At 39.2% G+C, this 19,698-nt stretch overlaps 1 protein-coding gene across 6 annotated transcripts in view; it reads right to left on the bottom strand.

Moving 5' to 3' along the window:
- Positions 1 to 19,698, bottom strand: part of DGKI (diacylglycerol kinase iota) — a 447,458-nt gene that overhangs the window by 25,850 nt on the left and 401,910 nt on the right. For 5 of the 6 annotated variants that reach the window (XR_005021317.1, XM_036864403.1, XM_036864404.1 and 2 more), the window contains one exon: positions 1,339 to 1,376. Coding sequence is in view for 5 of the 6 variants with exons in the window: in XM_036864403.1 (XP_036720298.1) it covers positions 1,339 to 1,376 (38 nt within the window). In the remaining variant the exon portion in view is untranslated. Of the gene's footprint in view, positions 1 to 1,338; positions 1,377 to 9,820; positions 10,125 to 19,698 lie in introns of those variants that run through there. The other variant, XM_036864406.1, reaches the window with a different exon arrangement.

The following is a 19,698-nucleotide window of genomic DNA, read 5'->3' as shown; positions in this document are numbered from 1 at the left end:
GCACTGAACACATAGGCACCCACACTGCTTAGAGAGCACTTTCCTCTTGTGGGTCACAATTCCTAGTAACACTATGATCTGGACAGTGGCACAGGCACCATTCCCAGGACTATGTGTCTAAAGACGGCAGTTTATCAAGATGCTGGCAACCTTCTCACCATTTGTCTTCTGCTAGTAACCTGTTAAAAATGTAACACAGAGATTTTGCAGTTTATTTAACAGATGTGCTTCAGAAGAACTTGTATACAAGGGCAGTGCTTCTCAGCTTTCTTTTAAGGCTTCTGGTTTCTCAATATGCAACGGCGCCATACTCCACGAGTAAGGCAGAGTCTCTGCCCAGGGGCAGTTGTCGGTATTACAGAACAGATCAATGCCAGTGTGGGTTATACAGGGATATATGGGCAGTCTAAGTCCTGATGCCTGAAAATAACTTGGGGCCAAATACAGCTTTTAGGGTATTCATAGATTATATTATATTTTATAACAAATATTTGCCTCCCCACTATGTTTAGCTACTAAAGAAACACAGATTAACACTATATTAATAAAACAGCTATCTTTTTAGAGTCCCTTCTATGTAATAGGAACAGTCTTAAGAGCTTTACATGAATTTTACATTCAATCTTCACAATAAAGCAAAGAGAGGGGCAATGTGATTCCATTTTACAGATGAAGAAACTGAGGCACAGAGAGAATTAGGTAATTACACAAAGTCACATATACAGTGAATGGCAGAGCCAAGATCTGAACCCACGCAGTCTGACTTCGGAATTCACATTCACTCTAGAGGCAAGCAGTGACCACCTCCTTCCCTCTAAATTCGCCAGAAAACATGAGCACAAATCAAAATATTCGAGGCGGATCAGAGTATCTTCTTCTGACTCACTGTGATCCCCAAAGTTCAAAACTGTAATAATGTCGCAAGATGTAGGCTCTTGCCTAGAGAATGTATTTCTGGGTATTGTCTAGGTTATTCCTACAGATGCATTCATTTAAAGACCTATCTAAAAAGAAATCTTTAAACTTCAAATTTCAGAGAGGAGGAATTCCGAGCACCGTGAGCACTGCCTCTGGGGACATGCGTCGGTTGTATCTAGTCAAGGCAAATAGCACAATGCCTTTGCACAGACCCTTTGCTATTAGGAGATGTAGAGATGCTGTGAAGACCCCTCTCATCCTCTCTTCTCAGTCCTCAGAAAGATCATCCTTCCTCCTTCTAACCAGCTAGTACCAGGGGGATGAGATACGATATACGGGATCATGAAAATTTGGTGAGAAATGATGTTGATTTAAAGTTCTTAAAGAATCACCAAAAGTTCTGGTAGGAAGATATCTTACCTTCATAAGATCACCAGCTATTACTGCCTGCAAAATTGCTGTGGAAGACAAAAGAGAGATGTCCCATTAGTAGAAGACCCTCTCATTAAAATATTATAAAGGGCTGGATCCTTATTTTGGAGACACAGTCTACATTTGGGGCAGGAACCAGGGGAGGAGAAGCATGCCAGAGGGTGAATCTGGGAACAGACTAAGGCCTTCCCTTTAGCCCTTCCCTACCTGGGCACTCATCTCATACATCATTCTAGAGCCTACCTGAGCCCCCTCCAGCCCAGGTACAGTAAAGAGAACATGAAATTTAGAGTCACACATATTGGATTCAAATCTTAGCCCTGACCCTTACAGGCTGTGGAATACTGGGTGAGTTATTTAACCCCTCTGAGCCTCAGTTTCCACATCTGTAAAACAGCAAGTCTCAATTGTATAGGATCCTTGAAAGGATTAATTCAATCATCTAAATGTTCTTAACTCATCCACTGATGCAAAGGAGGTGCCTAATCATGAGTTTCTGGTCCCTTCTTTCTAGTTCCCTCTACTTTGTCCTTTTGGGGTTCAAAAATCACTAGTAATTTTGTTTGTGTGTTTTATAATTATAAATAAGTACCTACTGCTATGGAAAGAAGGACAGGAGACAGTAAAGAAGAAACATATATTTTGATTATGTTCTGAAGAAAATAACCATATATTTAGCATAAAATTCATTGGTGATTCTTATAGAAAGAACTCTAGAAGTCCTAGGTAACCTAAACTAATTGTAAGACTATGTAGCCGAGGGGAAAAAAATATAAGTACCTGTGCCTGTCATGTGGGGTGTAGAAGAGGAATGAGAAAATATAACTGATGAAAGGGGGAAAGAATACATGAGTGTCTAATGACAATTATGGTTCCTAAAGGGAACATGTGTATTAGGTCGAAAATGGTCCCTTTAGAAGAATAAATACTTAGATTCTAAAACTGCTCAAAAAAAAAAGATTATTTTAAGGCTTTAAAGTCACCAAAAAAATTAGAAGATTTAAAATTTATTTTTCAAAGTGTCATTTTACTCTTCTTGTTTCAAAAATGTAGTATCAGGTATCAAAGTACATGGAGCCCTTGACCGTCACTGAACAAAGCCCTTGAAGCATTTATGGTGAGCAGTTATGAGCCCTGGGTGACCAGAGGCAAAGGACCACAGGCATGTTAAACTCGTTCAATGGCTCAGGGCTGAGTGCCTTCCCTCTGACCAAAGCAGAAGCCTTGAAAACCTGTGGAAATGATGAGGGTTCCTTGAGCATATGGGAGGAAGAAGAATGCAGGAAGAATAGAGAAAAAGGAAGAACAGGAAAGAGAGGGAAGAATGTTTCTTTTCCATAACAAGCTGTAAGCAATCTGCTTTTTTCACCTCCCTTTGGCTCCCAGCACAGTGATCTTTGTACACTATCAATGCACACCAATCAGTTGTTGAACTGATTGAAAAGAGAGCAAGGAGAAAAGGAGTGAGAAGGCAATGGAGATAAAAATAACAGAAAGGGAATTAATAAAACGTTATGCGCCCAAAGAACCCAAGAAACGTGTCTCGCTCCTCCTAGTATAGATGGGACACTGGGGTTCAGGGTGCAGTGCCTCTCGGGGCACAGAGCCAACGGTGGCCCCATCAGCACCATAGTGCGGGTCCCTGTGATCAGTCCCAGCCTCTGCCCAGTGCCCTCTGGGAGGTCACCCTGTAGAAGCTCTACTAGGCTCTGTGAGGCTTACGGAACATGGAAGAAAATAGTCTAAAGGTTATCAAGCTTATAGTGTTGTGGAAAAGGCACTGGATTGGAGTCTAATTCCAATCTCTATAATTTACTAGATATGTAAATTTAAGAAGTCAAACTTTTTGAACCAATTTTCTTATGTAAAATAAGGTTAACAGCTGCCCTGCTTACCTCTCTGTAGTAAAGATGAAACCAAAAAAGTGCTTTCTAAATAGGATAAGTTATATTGACAGAAGGGGTAGAGTTCTTTTGTGACTATAGATAAGTACATGAAAGAGACATATGAACACTTCAGAAGGAGCCTAGCAATGAGAGTAAATGGGTGGTGGAGTCAGGCAGACATCTCTCTGTTCATAGGCCCCGTCAGAAGTGAGGCATGGAGGAGGGACCCAGGGGGATGGTTGGCGCTTCACCCCGAGATGTCAGCTGTGCCTCAGAGGACGGGGAGGGGGAGGCAGGGGAAAGCATGAGCAGTTGCGGGTCTGGGAGATTGACTCAGTCTGGGCTTTTATACTGTAGGATGTTCTCGTGACTGAGGTAGAGTATCCATTTAGGAAAGAAATAAGGTTAGGGAAATTGCCTGAGAAGGCAGCTAATGAAGAGCCTTGCAACTTGCATGCAGAAGTTCCTAGCAATGTAGAGCCTGCGTTTTCAAGACCATACTGGAACATTTCTCAAGTTTAAAAGAAATAGAAAAAAGAAAGAATAAAGGGGAGAGAAAAGAAAAGTGAATTCGCTAATTTAAAGCACCAGTGAATAAAATTTGGTGCATATAAGCAATAAATCAGGATGATAACAAAAATTCGCCAGGATAAATACTATTGAAAGAGCCCTGAAAATGAATGAATGAATAAATGAATGAATGAGAGGCTGGAGGAAAACTTATGCTAGCTGCGGAGTTCAAAGGATTGTTGGAGGTGAAATTTAAGGTGACTCTTCCACAATAAGTGGATTTAATTAGCAAAGAAGATTTGGAAAATCCTTAAAACATGAAGGGAAGATATGAACAAGGACTTGGAAGTTAAGAGTCATGTTGTCTGAGGGGCCCTGGGAAGAGTTCTGCATTATCACATCTGAGGCTGGGTTGTCTTATGTCATAACTGTGGAGTTCCTAAGGGAATGCTCCAGGGAGCACCTCTATGTCAAGAGAAGGAACCTGGATTTTTAGCCCAAGAGTAATGAGAAGCTTTGGAGGCGTTAAAAGTAAATCGAGGATCGTATAAATGTCCTGACACATGCCAGTTTGATTCCGCCCCTTCCCTCCTGCAAACAGAGTTACGACCTGCTCTCAACTCAATTGCTCCGGATTACCCCCATTACGGCGGCTTTCCATTGCTCCCTCAGACTCACTCAAAAGCATTTTTATTTATGTCTTTTGGTTTCCTACAGCCTCCCAATTTAAAGTCCCCATGACCAGATAGAAGAGCATATAAAAGAATCATAACCACAAATAATTTCCAATTGTACTGGAGACAGAAAACATGAATATTTATTTTTAAGTCAAGCAATACACTCAAGGGTAGCTATTATGCAAACATTATTAGGCACAAGGCCCTCTTCTCTCCTGATTAATGTCCTTCCCTCCTGAACACTGTTGTTTAAGATTTGCTCTGCATAAACAGAGCCTGAATCCATTAGTATTCAACTCCAGATAATAACCTTCTGAAAGATCAAGCTTAAAAACAAATAATGAGTTGTTATGATTACAGTATTATTCTTTATTATTTCCTCAGCTCTGAGCCTGCCTTCTTGCCTTTTCCAAAACTCCTTCATACTGAGGCAACAGTGCTCCCAAATTCGAAAGAACAAGGGAAGTCAAATGGCCAATGGGACACAAGGGTTATTGAGTAGGTGGGTACTGAGTTTCCCAGACAATTAAATCACATAAACTTAGACAGCCAGACAGGAAAGTAAGGGGGTAGAGAACTGAAAAGTTTGTCAGTTTTAGAGTTTAGAAGTTGAATCATTAGTTCACAAGAAATGGTTTATTTTTCCTTCAGCACTGTAACTTCCAATCAATTGCTAAACAGTAAACATCCTGAGAGAGAAAGCTGGAACTGAAAAGTCAGGACTACCAGGAAGGAATCACTGTCTTCCTTCTCACAGCCTCTCTCCTAGTCCTGGACTCCCCAGAGCCTGGACATCCTTAGCCATCAGAGCACAGAAGGAAAAAAATGACTCCTATCACCTGGAATCACGATGGGGAGAAAACAGTCCAAGGGCCCACTGGCTGGCTCGCCTGCTTCTGCCATGGCAGGCCCTGTTCAAGGTTGACCATACAAAATATACTCCATCCTCTCAGAGAGCTGATATTTTGGCAAGAAATCCAAATTAGGAAGGAATATATTTTAATTGAGTCTAGAATCATACTGCCTGAGTTTAAGTCTTGTGAGTACCATTAACTAGCTATAACCTTGGGCAATTGACCAAGCTTCAGCTCTCTCATTAGGAAAATGAAGATAAAATCAGTTCTTTTGAGACTCTGCCTTGCAAGTAAGCTCAAGAAACAGCGACTCTGACCACTGTGGTCTTCTGTGTAGAACACCATGGAATACTGATGTTTTTAACACCATTACACAGAAATGAATCACTTTCTTCTATGAAATGAGAAGTTTAGACTACGGTCAACTGTAGCTCTAGAAAATGGCATATGACTTCCAAAGGGATAGTTTAAGGTTGTGAAGTTTGCTTTGCAGACAAAAATATTTGTAAATAAAAAGTATACAGAACTTGGCAAAGCCACACGTATGTTTGTAAATCTCAATAAATCTACCAAAATAACTACGCTGTATATAAAGAGTCACAAGCCTGAGCATTTATGTCTATTTAAAATTTTTAATCTTTCATGTTCAGTTATTTTTCAGTTTTAAAATTAATATTCTGTTGCTGAATTGTTTATCACTTGCTAGTGATAGCAGTCATCTAAATCTTTTTTTTTAATTGTGGAAGAAAAAATTAAACGTAACAACAAAAACTGTTGAACAAAGAATGGCTTGTGGAGGCCTAGGCGGTAAAAATCAGTTGATTCATTGAGAATCATAAATATACATTTGGCTTTGCCAAGTTCTGCATACTTTTTACTCCTAAATATTCACATCTGCAAAGCAAGAATCACAACATAAAACTAATGCTTCAGAAGCCATATTCCACATTGCAGAGCTCTATTTAGCCTTAGTTAGTCTAACCCTATCATTTCATAGATAAGGAAAATGGGGCTTGAGAAGTAAATTGACTTTTCCAAGGTCACACAGATAGTTAGCAATCCAGCTGAGAGACAGAAGGGTGCTTGTCTCTTTTATTATTTCTTTTATATTTTCTTTTATTATTTCTGACTCCTAGGTCGGAGTTCCTTCCACCATGCTGTTTCTTCTTTAACTTGGAGCAAGGTGGGCAAAAATTAAAACAACCCCAAACAAAAGGTTCATGAATGCATCACATAGAAAATGAAGTCAATTTATGGCTTTAGGCTGCAACTCTTTTTATGCCAAAGCAGACACTGAATAACAAGCATCCCTACGGCGAATGTCATGTTCACAATTCCCTTGATCTGATCACGACAGGTGTCTTCACACTTTTCCTTTATTACTTATTTCTCAGCCACCAGAGAGTCTGCACCGTCAGATGCCCAAGAGCTTACTTCTCTGAGATACATATTTCTGCATAGCTTTTCCTGCATTTTCCTTATCAGCAGCATTCTGTCCAATTTTTCTACTTTGTGAGCAGCAAGCCCTGGTACGTGAGCAACAAACTGTGAAGGCTTAGCTCCCAAAATGGAATTTAATATAATCGTGAACCATAGCAAAGGTAATCTAACACACATTTAATGATAATGGATAACTATCGTGAATTATGCTAATTAGGCAGAAAGGAGGAAGCAGCTCATGAAAATGACTGACAATTGATATTATTTTACATAGTCATACTGAACAAACCCAAGACGAGGTGAAAGAAAGGAGGAATTAGATATCTCTAAGGACCTCTGCATTTTAATCTAGGCCTCAAGGAAGTTTTGACAGTTGATGATAAGATACATGCCAAGTTCTTTGCTAATAATAGCTAGAATACTAAGGGTTCTTAATAATATATTAGAACAAACTCAAGATTATTCTTATAATGACACATAAACCTGTATCAGTTCCCTATTACTGCATAGCAAACCATCCTAACACGCAACGGCTCTAACATGGGAATTATTTATTTTGTTCAAAAGCTGATGTTTGGGCTGGGTTAAGCAGAAATTTCTGCTCTATCTGGCATCAGCTCGGGCAGCTTCACTGAAAGCTCCAAGAGCCACTTTTCAGAAGGTCACACACACACAACTGGTAACTGGGAGCTCTGACTCCTCTCGCGCGGGCTTCCTCGGGTTGCTTGGGCTTCCTCCTGAAATGCTGACTGTTTCAAAAGCAACCATTCCAAGGGAGCCCAGTGGAAGTCACCTTGCCTTGGAAATCACACGGCGTCACGTCCGCTCTGCCGCAGGCTTAAGTTCGCCCATATTCAAGGAAAGGAGACACATACCTCGTAGCTCGATGAAAAGAACGTCAAAGTCCTGCTGCAAGAAGAATGTGTGCGATGGGAGATACTGCTGTGGCTGTTTTTGGAAAACACAAGCTGTCACACCCCACACTTGCATCGTGATGTGCGTGGAGTCAGTGGGTTGGTGCTGACTTTCAGTTAGGGTTGGGAACTGACCAAGAACAGTAGCTTCTGTCACCTGTGTGATCTATGGGAGTGTATCTGCACACAGTGTCATCTGTTTTACATCATGAGTATCTCGGCAGATAAATAAGAAAAGGTGGAAGACTACTTATCAGAAGGACCAGCTTTTTGGAGCAGCAAGAGGAAGGCAAGTAGAAGACTCTGCAGACAACAAATGCTGGTTGAACTGAATTAGGAATTCTGCATAAGGTGCGCTCTCTTTAATCATCAGATGTGAGAAGAGACTGCCCCTCCTCTTTTTCTTCTCCAGTCAGGCAAACACTCACAGAACTCTAGTCCTGTGTTCCTCACGCTCTGCCGACTGGCGTCTCCTCCACTGCTGAAATACGGAATGGAGGGTTACAGAGCACACCTCTCACGCAGTTTGTCATCTTATCATCTCATCGTCATTGGGATTAACCCATCAGTGGCATCTAAGGGCCATTCAATGCTACAGTGGTCTAATACTCAGATACCACCTGTGCCAAATCCCTCTTAGCATGTGCAACCAGAGACGGAAGACATAAATAGGTTTTGTGTCTCTCTAATGACAGAGTTAATCCTCAAATTCAATTAGTCGCTGCTAATTGAATTCATGAACATATATGGGTTCTTTCCATCTGCTACAGCAATCTTTTTGAAGCTGCTATTAGCATGGAAGAGGTTTCCTGTTTGGAGAAAAAATAAACAGCCCCCATCCAGTGTTCCCTCCTGGCAGAAAACGTGCACCTTGCTGCCAGAGGACCAGGACGTGCTCCCTTCAGAAACAGTCAGTTCCGTTTCTCTTATACAGCACTGGAATGATCTATAAACAGTACAGGAACCAGATGTCTCTCCCAAACATCCCACTTGTTTATCTCTTGTTGTGAAATTGTTCTCTGGTTGTTTTACATGTTTAAGTCCCATCTCTGCAATTAAGCCACAAGCACAGGGATTGTGTTTTTAATTTTTTTCCTCTTTGTTTTATCCATACTCCACCTTTCAATGAAAACTCTATAGTACAGGAAATATATGAAGCGCTTACTAACTACCTGGTGGATACTTATGGTCTGGTGATTCAGCTGGCTATCATTTCAATATTCTTCAAACTCTGGGTCAAGGAAGACGTTCTAAGGAATAGAAGAAAGTCTACTTTACTGGCCCCTGCTACACCTGGCAGTAAATTTTGGAGCTGAAAATAGTTCCATATCTTTTTAAGGTATATAGTGGTGTTTATCAGAGGCAGTGACACACCATTGTAAGTATCTCAATAAACCAGAAATGGTTATATTATGGGTCAAATGAAAGCCTTATACTAAGCAACGATGCATGTTACTTACTAGGACATTGGTAGTAAGTCTTGGCTCACTGTTAAAACAAATGTCATAGGTTAATTAATCTGCTTTGGGCATTGGGTTAGAGAAGACAAGTTCACAAGTTAAGGGACCAATTGGGTTCATACTCTTCCACAGTCACAACCTGTTACTTTCCACCAACTGTGAAAATACGTGCTAACACTAGTCACTGGGGGACCAGAGAAGTTCTTGAAAATACCTTCTTGACAGTCTATATAGCTCAAAATTAATGATTAATATTATCATTTCTGGATGAAGTGGTTCGACACACTTTTTTATGTAGTACCATCTTCTAAAGGAATATCCAATTATTCCCATAAAACTAGAAAAATATAAATTCATTTTTAGCATCAATATTATAGAATCCTATCAACTATTTTTGTTCAATAAACATTGAGCTTCCATCCACAGGGAGGTTTTTTCCTATTTGTAAAGGGTTTCAATCTGATTACAACTTACTAACTTCATGAACCCTAAATAATTATAGTACACAATAACACTCTTTCTCCTTACGAATAAAGTTATACCTACTAAAATGCTTAGCGCACTGTAAACTGCTTTAGCAATGTAAGAGATTAAAACAAAAAAAGTTCCAGTATTCTCCAAAAGTCCTTCATCCCTAGAATGTTGAGAGAATTTAATTTAGATTGACAAACTTTGTTTATTTTTGCTTTCCTGGCATTTGGATGATAAAGCGTAATCCTGAGAGGGTAAGAGAAATGGAAGAACTAAGAGATAAGGTCCTCGTTAGCCTCACAGATGAGAGGACGGTGCCAAGGAGAAGAGGAGCTGCCGGCCTCAGGTCCTAATGACGTTTGCTGAGGATCTTCACGAGAGCATCAAGGATTCGGCATCATCCCTTCCCTCAACGTCAGGCTGGCGTTCCTCCTGTGATGGGTCTCCTTGGACTCATGTGATGTATTTTAGTACTGTCCTTCAGGACCTCTAAGAGGATCTTAGGTTGAAGAAGTGCGCTCACATTTCATTCAGTGGTAGCTGCAAGCAGATCTGACAGCGCCTGAAAGTGATGGATGGTTATCGGTTTTAACCAAATATCAAGACTGCATGGGAAATGGTGTTTAAGGCCAAGATCCAAGTACAAATGAGTGTGCTCTTGAGCTCAAAAAGATGATAGGTTTATAGGTCATCCGGTCATCGGGATGTCCATTAAGTACCTTATCATCTCCTAGCAGCACACTGACCACTCTGTCAGGTCAAGACCTTTGGAACTGAGAAGAAGACCAGGTTTAGCCAAAACACTCCTCCCTGGAACGAAATAAAGCCAAGGAGGAGTTGGCACAGCAAAAGACACTTTCAGAGACATACCAGCAAAATGCACATACAGCAAAAGTGTACCTTTTTCGAAAAAGGTAAAATTTCTAGAGTTTGTCCTTACTTGTAAGTGTGAAGACAGACAAGATCATTTGTATCTGCAATTAAGTTATAAGAAAAACACTAATTTAGGCTCTTCCCCATATCAACATATGACAGATATTAATTGGAAGCACAGAAAAATTAAGCATTTTACTTCAGAGAAATGAAAAAATAAGTTTTAACTTTCACTTCAATATTATGCTAAGTTGACTAAGCAATATCATACCTTAGAAGCAAGAATTATAAAGCAAATGGTTAGTTCTGAAGCTTGCTCAAAGGATAAGATACAAAGTAGAAAAGGCTTCAGTATATGAGTTGAACTTCAAAGATATTTATTAAAGAGCAGATTTTACTGTCCAGTTGCTAAGACAGAAAACAATAAAACTAAACCTTCATTCTTCTTAGGGATTCATATACTCTAAAGACAGAAAGGTAAGCGTACCTATAAAGTAACATGTGTACACTTACACAACCACATGCAGCTCTGCTTGCTAAAGAAGTAGGGTGATGTATGGAATGATTTCCTAGGGAATTTGTTAGAAATTGTTTAAAAAGGGAAGATTTGCATTGGCAAAAAGATGGGAGGAGAGTTCTCTATAGAGAAGACCGGCAGCATAGAGCCATGGAGGACAAAGTGATAAGCAGTTTCACTTGATAAAGAAGGAGAGCTGAAATGGGAGCAGGGAGAAATGAGTCAGAGAAGTAAAAAGAGGGTGCTTCCAAGACTCAGAGAGCAATGTGAGGTCAAAGACTTTTTAAAAAAATGTCAGTGAAAATCACTCAGCAACTCCATTTTCCAAATGTAACCTTGGTCATGTCTGTCACTCTTTTCCTCGAAGATAAAAAGAGCTTAAATCTAGAGAAGAGGGAAAAAAGGAAAGTTCGCTGGGAAATCAATACCAGAAGAAGAACGTCTTTGGATGGGTCATGCTTTCCAAGAAGGAGAAGAAGCCCTCAGGGTTAGTTAGGGAAGATACGAGAAACAGAGAGACGCATGATCGGAGAAACAGAGCCAACTGCTGCAGAAACGGTATGGTTTAAACGACTTTTTCACCATCTTGTAAAACACCACTCTAATTTTTGCGCAGTGGCTGAAATAACTGCCTTCACTTCCTAGAGTGAAAAGAGGGGATGGGAATGTCACCAGACTGAGCAAAATTGAGTGGATTCTGGCTGCTTACAAATCCCTTCTTCAATAAGCCGTGGGGCTCTGCTTTGTCGGGAGAGAAGCTGGAAGCTGCATAATTCAATAGTAATGTATTCTGTTACCTTGATAAAGAAAGCTGCCAGGGTGAAAGCTGCCTGCAGCATTTACGTGCTTTGCAAAGTCAGGTTTCCATCTTTTCGAAAGTTGGGTACGTGGTGAGGTGTGAAAATAGCAGTGCTGTTTGTCCTCACAAGCAGAAGTAACTGCCTGGCACTCAGCTGCAGAAATCCATACGCTAGCAGGGCGGAGGTGTCTCCAAAATACCTTTCCAAAATGGCAGATGACATTTTTGGTTTTGCCTCATGTGTTTCATTGTCCAATATTCTGTCCTCGCTTAGATGCCTCAATCTATTGAACAGAAGGAGCCTTAGACGTCAGCCAGCTCAGCCTGCTCAGTGAAGACACCAAGGCGTGAGAGCAGTGCCCTGCCTAAGGTTACCCAACCTGCAAAAGGCAGAGCCGAGGCGATGCCTGGTCCTTCCCACGCCAAGAACAAGGCTCTTGTCTTTGCCTGATGCTACCATCCACGTTCAAGTGACCACTGCTCAGAATGACACAGCTCTTTCTCTGTCCATTGGGCTCCCTGAAGGAGATGTTTAGTTCCAGTAAATTTATAAAACAGTAGGCTTAAATAAAGTCATAAGTCCATGCAAAGAGATCTATCGGGTCTATTTATAGAAAAATATATTCCCATTTTCGTTACTTGACATTGACAGTTTTTCTTGCTCTCTCTCTTGCATTTTTACACTCCTGCTCTGTCCCTTTCTTTTGTTAATATCTGCAAGCAAACTGTGCGCTAGGCATAGAGCTAAATGCTTTCCCCATATTATCCAATTTAATCCTCACAGTAAGTCGACTAGACATGTAGTATTATTGTTATCACCCCCATTTGAAGGATGAAGAAACTGAGGCTTACTGAGGTTGACAGTTGCTCAAGGGCACATAGCTACTGTGTAATAGAGCCAGGCTGTCAGCCCAGCATGTGAAAGGCTGACGAGGGAGCCTTTTCTCCCCAGCAGGGGACCACACTGCCCCCTTATGTGGCTATACAGACTGTCAGATAGCACTACGGTGTCACTAGGTGATGAAACGAGGTCCTCTCTTCCCAACATTTCCCTGGTCAGCCACGAGGGATGCAGCTTTAGTTGTCTCCATGCCCCATACTTTTCTAGCTCTGATGAGGGCAGGTGCAGAAAATAAAGCTGCAGCACCAGGGAAAGGAAATGCCGTGGTAATGAACTACTCATAGGTATTGTGTGGAGTTACACTGACTGGAAGAAGGGATGTTGCATGAAGCTAAGAAAGTCATACCCTAAAATTCAGAGCATCCAGGAAAAGAGAATTGACACAGAAAGCCCGCAAAATGAGGAAGGAAGCATTTAGTTAACTTCATCATTTTGAAAAAGAGGGGCTGGACTGATGACTATTTTCCCAGCTCTATCCAGGACAGCACAGGCTAAGGAGCTATAATGGGCATCATGGGCAAACAAAAATCCACACAGGAAAAATGCTTCCAAGATCCTGGAACGTACAGGTTGAAGTAACCCATCCAGGATTAACTTCTAGGAACCACCCTAAAAAAGGAACAACGTATTCTAATACTTTGCAACTGGTACTCGTGACAAGAGAGGCTTAGTCTAAGACCGTGATTCAGTTGCCAGCACCCCCCCAGTTCTTTGCAAGAGAAAACCATCAAAATAAAAAACAAGCTTTAGGTAGAGCAGATTGGGTGAAAAGTTTTCATTGGCTATTAGGGTTTCTAGTTAAGTAGAACACAGACAAATGGAGTAACAATAACAATGATCCTTATATAAGGACCATACTACAATAACTGCCAATGTACCTGCTAGCCCCTTGGTTATATGGGTAACCCAGACAACATCATTCTACAGAGTAAAGAGCTTAAATAAACAGTAAAATTTATAAAGCCAGCGCAATTCTTCATCTCTGCTCTCACAGAGGACGACACGCGGACCAAGACAGTCATTTCCCACTCCCTTTTTAAACACTTACCTGTAGGACAGGTGATGTATCTGTAGGAGTGAGATCTATGAAAGCTTCATTTGTTGCTGGAGGATCCACGACACAACGGTATTTGATGACCTCTTCCCACCCATCCACTTAAAAGCAACCAGGAGATTAGCCTTCATCCCTTCCTCTCTCCTTTTTTTCTGTTACTTTCCTATTTTGCAGTGTTTTAAATACTTTAACTTAAATATTCTCTGAGGCCAAAGGCAATGTAAAGCAAAGTTGTATGTAACTCTTAGTAAAGAATACTCCCCCCTCAACACACACAGACATCTATAATAAGGCTTCAAAAGATAATTAGATACTGATCACCAACAGCGCATTCCAAAGAACCCAAAAGGATCAAAGGATTATACAGTTACAGTCAATAGTCAGATTTAATAAGGGGGAATGAGAGAGAATACTAGGGTCAGGAAAGAACTAAAGTAATACAACCTGATTTTGGAAAGCCCAGGGTGGGGGGGGGTTTGTTTTGTTTGCTTGTTCTGTTTTATTTTGTTTTTAATCAGCAGTGATTGTCTGTTTTCCTAGGAAATGTGAAAGACTAGCCAAGGAAAAGTATGCTGTCATCTTTTTTTTTTTTCTTTTTTTCATGCTGTCATTTTTGTTCCTTTCCTTTCACACAGCCTTTGGGGAGCGCCCAGTGAGACCACCATAAAAGGCCATCTTTTCAGCACATTAGTAACTGAATTTCTTTGGAAAAGGACCAGCACTAACCTATCCTCTACAAGAGGGAACAATGTTAATGAGGCTACAATGGAACTCAAAGATTTGTACTGGAAGGTGCTGTTTGCCAACACCACATACTGCAGCAAATGTTACAGTGAGACTTGTATAGAGGGAATCAGGTCTGTGCCAGGGCACAGCATAGAATGGGGCAACATTTCTATTCATTGAGTATAGAGTTAAATAAGAAGGGCAACACCACCCATGGAGAAAAAATTTGGAATACACTCAAAAAACCAGTCAGCAAATAGGGAAGGATAAATCGCGGGCATTTGAGTTGATAGAAAAGTTCATCATTGTTTGTCCTTAGAATCGATGGAGGTGGTTCGAAAACACAGAATTAATGAGCACAGAGGAGGGGCTGGAATGAAGGACAATGAAGATGGTTTGCCAGAGAGATGGTAGGAGGGTACACAAGCCATATGGCTGTGTGAATACAAGGGAGATGGGATCTGGAGAGGGCCCCCCAAGCAGGATGTAGAAATAATTCATTCAAGCAAGTAAACAAAACCAGGGTGAGGAAGAACCTCAAAAGGGAGCACTAAAAAGTCTGAATCTAAATACAAAAGCCAATAGGGGATTCCACAGTCATAAACTGAATTGGGGGCAAAAAAACAAAAACAAAAAACCCTCTAGCAACTCTGCATTAGCTAGCCCAAGGTCATTGCAAAGTGGCATACTGCGATGGCCAATATTGGAAACTCTTCCTAGCAAGGCAATTAAAGATCTGCAGATGTTTCCATCTGTATCATTAGCCAAGCTTACTTATCACATTTTACTAAAAAATAGTTTATAGAAAATAAAAAGGAAAAACATCTAACTTTCTTAATCCACTCTACTCTTCTGGTCATAAAATAATTCTCTTCGTATGTGATATTTTCTTAAGGAAATAGCTACCTTTCAAGAATTCTACCTTTTTTAAGATTGAGTGCTACTGACCGGAAATTAGATGCCTGTTTCCTTGATTATGGAAGTATGGAGGTAAAAGAAGTGGACAAGAATATAACTTTAAATTGTTCTTTTGTGTCAAGGGTACTGCTCACTGATACGAGAAGAAAAAAATAAAATCTCTTTTTTAACGACCAATTCCAGCCCAATAATTATGAGGTCTCCTTTCAACAAAAAGAATCAAGATTTCCTATAACATTAGCTCAAAACTTAGCCATGCTATTGAGAGACTATATAGACGGGGGCTAAAAATGGGATCTGGATCTGGAGTATGAGTTTGAATCCTAGTTCTACACATGTGACCTTGAACAAGTCACCTAATAGGTTTGTGCCTTAGTTTCCTCATCTGTAACATGGGAATAATAGTAGTACTATGATTGTTGTGAAAGTTAAATATATATAAAACATTTAGAGCAGTTGGTTCAGTATTTAATAGTTTGGTGTGACCTTAAAGTTACTTAAGCTCTCTAAACCTCAGCAGAACATCCCTTAAGCCACTGCCTGGAACTTATTAAGTTTTAATAAATACTGACCTTGTTTTTCAGTTTTAAGTACACATAAGAGTATATTATGCCAAATAATTTCAAAGGAGTAGTTGAACTTATTTTTGCTAAAACACAAGGACCCAAACCATTAATCCCTCCAACCTTAGTTTCTCAAAAATCAATTATTCTTTAAAAAATTTTTTTAATTTCAGGAGGTATCATAGATATTTAAAAATATATATAACTCTCAAGATGTGTAACTTTTATTTAAATAAAAAAGAATATAGGTTTCTCTTTTTGATAATAAGGGGAATGAGCTACTTCCTTAACAATTTAAGCTAAAATGCTGGATTAAAAAAAATCAGGAAATGTGGGAAGATGGTGGTAATAGTTGCAGCAGACTATTTGAATATTCCTGAGTCTCCACATATAGAGAGACAGAGGAACCAGAAGAACCAAAAACATATGGTCAACATTTAAGACGAAGTAACAAGATACCCTTATAAACCTCAAAATTACGAGTGGCTGGAGAGAAGACACCAAGAGTCAAATGACCTGCATTCTATCAACGTCTGTGCTGGAAAGCACAGGAAAGCATCAGGGCAGCTGATGGACCTGAGAAGAGGAAGCCTCAAAACAGCCAACAGGTGTTCACTGAACAGTACAGTGGGCCAAGGTGAGAACACCTACAGAAACTGTCAGAAGCTTTTCCCATTCCCACAGCCCATGAGTGCAAGGGCCCCCAGTAAGGACTAAAAGTACCTGGGGCATTGCAGCCCCTGGAAACTCTTAAAACTGACCATCCAGGGCTCCCCTTCAAGATAGGACCCAAAGTGAGGGTACTCTTCTAAGTGGAATACACACTGAGCAGAACAGGGGCAACAGGAGTAAAGGAAAGAGGTCTGGATGGAAGAGAGGCTAGGGATCAAAGCCAGGAAGTCTGAGAAAGCAAGCTACCACATTTTTAACAGTACACAAAACCAGCCGAAGAAAGAGCTCTCTGAAGTTAGAACAGCTGACACATGTTTTTCTTTCTAAATTTCAGAAAAACTAATTTCACATAAAGTATCAAAAAAAGGATGTAAAATCTCACATGAAGGAAAAAAACCAACAATAAGGAACAGAATAACATTCCCACAGATAATGGAAGTGAATCACAAATACTTGCTATAAAAATAAAAGTAGTAACGTACTCTTTCAAATGAGCTTAAAGACACATGATACAAAGAAATAGCATGAATCAGAATTCGAATAACTCAGAAATGAGGTGATATGAATTCAACAAAACACTAGAAATAAAAGAATAAAACATTTTGCAAGTTAAACTAGAAAGAACACAAGAACAAATAAATTCAACCAATAAAGCCTTAAGTAGAAGAAACAAAGAACTTTTAAAATTCAAAAAGAAAAGAGGAAAGGGATAAAAAGAATTTGAGAGAAAATGGCAAAGGTTGAAGATAAGCAAAGAAGATAAAACAAACATACAAAATGAATTTCTGAAGAAAACCAAAGCAAAAAACCAGAACAAACACTTAATTCAAGAACACGGTTCTGAAGTTTAAAAAATAATAAACTTTATATTTAGATAGTGTCATGTCTCAAAATGATCTACATCCAGGCATATTTTCATAAAAGTACTGAACATTAAAGGAAAATAAAATATCCTTTGGGTATTAAGACCAAAAAAAAGTGACTTTTATATGGAGAATATTATCATTAGACTTTAATAGCAAATGCTTTATGACAGGAGAAAACTGTAATATTTAAAATGTCAAGGAAAGAACATGTGCCCCAGTGAGTTTGTATGCAGCACAACTAATTTTCAAGGGTAAAAGACCCAGACCAACTGCTGTTGTATGAAAAAACTGGTTTCCTAAGGAATCTACCAGAGAATGTGGTTCAGACAACTAAAATAACTAGAGAGACTTAGACATAATGACTGGTGATGAACATTAACTAGTTACTGCCATTATCTGAATACGATGCACTCTGAATTAATGTCTCTGTGTTTCCTATGCATTCTAAACAAGAACCAAACAAGCACCCACACACACAAACTCACAAATGGAGAATTTAATTTATATTAATCAAGTTTGGTAGTTTTCTCTGGTGACTGGAAAACCTCTCTGAAGGACTTAAAGAATTCTCGTGCATAAAGGCCCAAGGAAACGAGCAGCTCACCTAGAATAATCTTAAATGAACAGGAATAAAAATCAGTAAAAATGAACAAGAAAACAACTTTGAAGAAATTATCTGGGATGCATTCCAGAGAAGCAAAGAGATATAAAATAGGGAATAGAGGGTAAAACATATATAGGATAGCATGAAAATGTCTAACATGCATCTAAATGGAATTCCAGGAGATATATAGGGAAGAGAAAGCATTCAGGTAATGTTTGTACTTAAATGTCTATGTTAGAAAAAAAGTAGAAAAGGAATAAAAATAAGCCAAATGATTGGAAGGAAGGAAACTATAAACATAAGAAACTAATGAAACAGAAGACAAATACATAATACAGAGGACCAATGAAGGTAAAAAATGGTTTCTTGAAAAACCAGTAACATAAAGAGGGCTCTAAGCCTCTGGTGAGAGGGAGAGAGAGGTGGAGGAGACACACACACACACACACACACACACACACACACACACACACTCAGCAGGCACAAACAATATTAAAAATGAAAAGGTAGATGTAACCTCAGATCTCATAGAAGTTACACAGACAGTAAGATAGTATTTAAAAATGTATGCCAAAAAATGAAAAATAACTTTAATGAAATGGATGAATTCCTTTAAAAATAGTTACCAATACTGATTCAAGAAGAAATAGAAAATCTATCTCCTCCAACATTAAATAATACAAATCTGTCATTGAAATTTTCCCCACAAAGGGAATGCCAGCCTCAGACAACTTTACTGATGGGATCTTCTAAGATATTCCAGAAATAGATAACTCAAGTGTTACAGTCTTCCAGATGTTAGGAAATGAGGAGATGCTTTCCAATTCATTTTATGAAGCTATGAACATCATACATGCACTATACTATAAAAAAGAAAAATTAAAAGCCAATCACACTACGAATATGGAAGTAAAAATTCTAAGTAGAATATTAGTAAGCTGAACCCAGCAATATATAAAGGAGATAAATGTAATAACCAATTTGAACTCATCTCATGCATATAATAGTGGTTTCTACTAAAAAATCAATCAATGAAGTGCACCATAGTAAAAGACCCAATGAGAAAAAGCATATTATCATCTCAAAAGATGAATAAAAAATTCAGTAAAATTCAATACCTGTTGAATTTAACAAATTTGAATGAAGGGGAAAATCCTTAAAAGTCTATCCACAATACAACCACACCACCAACACCACGACTACCTGCCAATGACCTTCACAAGTAATGGTGACTTGTGGATGGCACTGACTTGGAGGTCAGGAACAAGGCAATACTGCTATCTCTACGTGTATTTGATACTATACTGAGCGTTCTAATCGGCACAGAAAGAATGAGAAAACACTCATACAGAGCACAATATGACTGGAAAAGATGAAACAAAATTCTCAGGAAAATACTTTCCTCACAAAAGGACCCTTTAGATAAAGTTTATGAATATAAAAGATTAGCAGGAATCCTGATTCAAGATTTTGAAACAAGATTCTAAGTCAATTGCCTTTTAATACACCAACAATGTTCACTTAGAAAATATAATTTTAAAAATATAAAATATCACTAAAATGTTAAGTACTTAGGAATATATTTAACAAAAGATGGCCAAAACCTTCATGAAAAAAATTATAAAACTCTGTTGATAGGCATT

Source organism: Balaenoptera musculus, chromosome 9, assembly GCF_009873245.2.
Source record: "Balaenoptera musculus isolate JJ_BM4_2016_0621 chromosome 9, mBalMus1.pri.v3, whole genome shotgun sequence".
NCBI lineage: Eukaryota > Metazoa > Chordata > Mammalia > Artiodactyla > Balaenopteridae > Balaenoptera > Balaenoptera musculus.
Note: the sequence above shows the minus strand (reverse complement) of the source record. Positions and strands in the feature narration are given on the sequence as shown.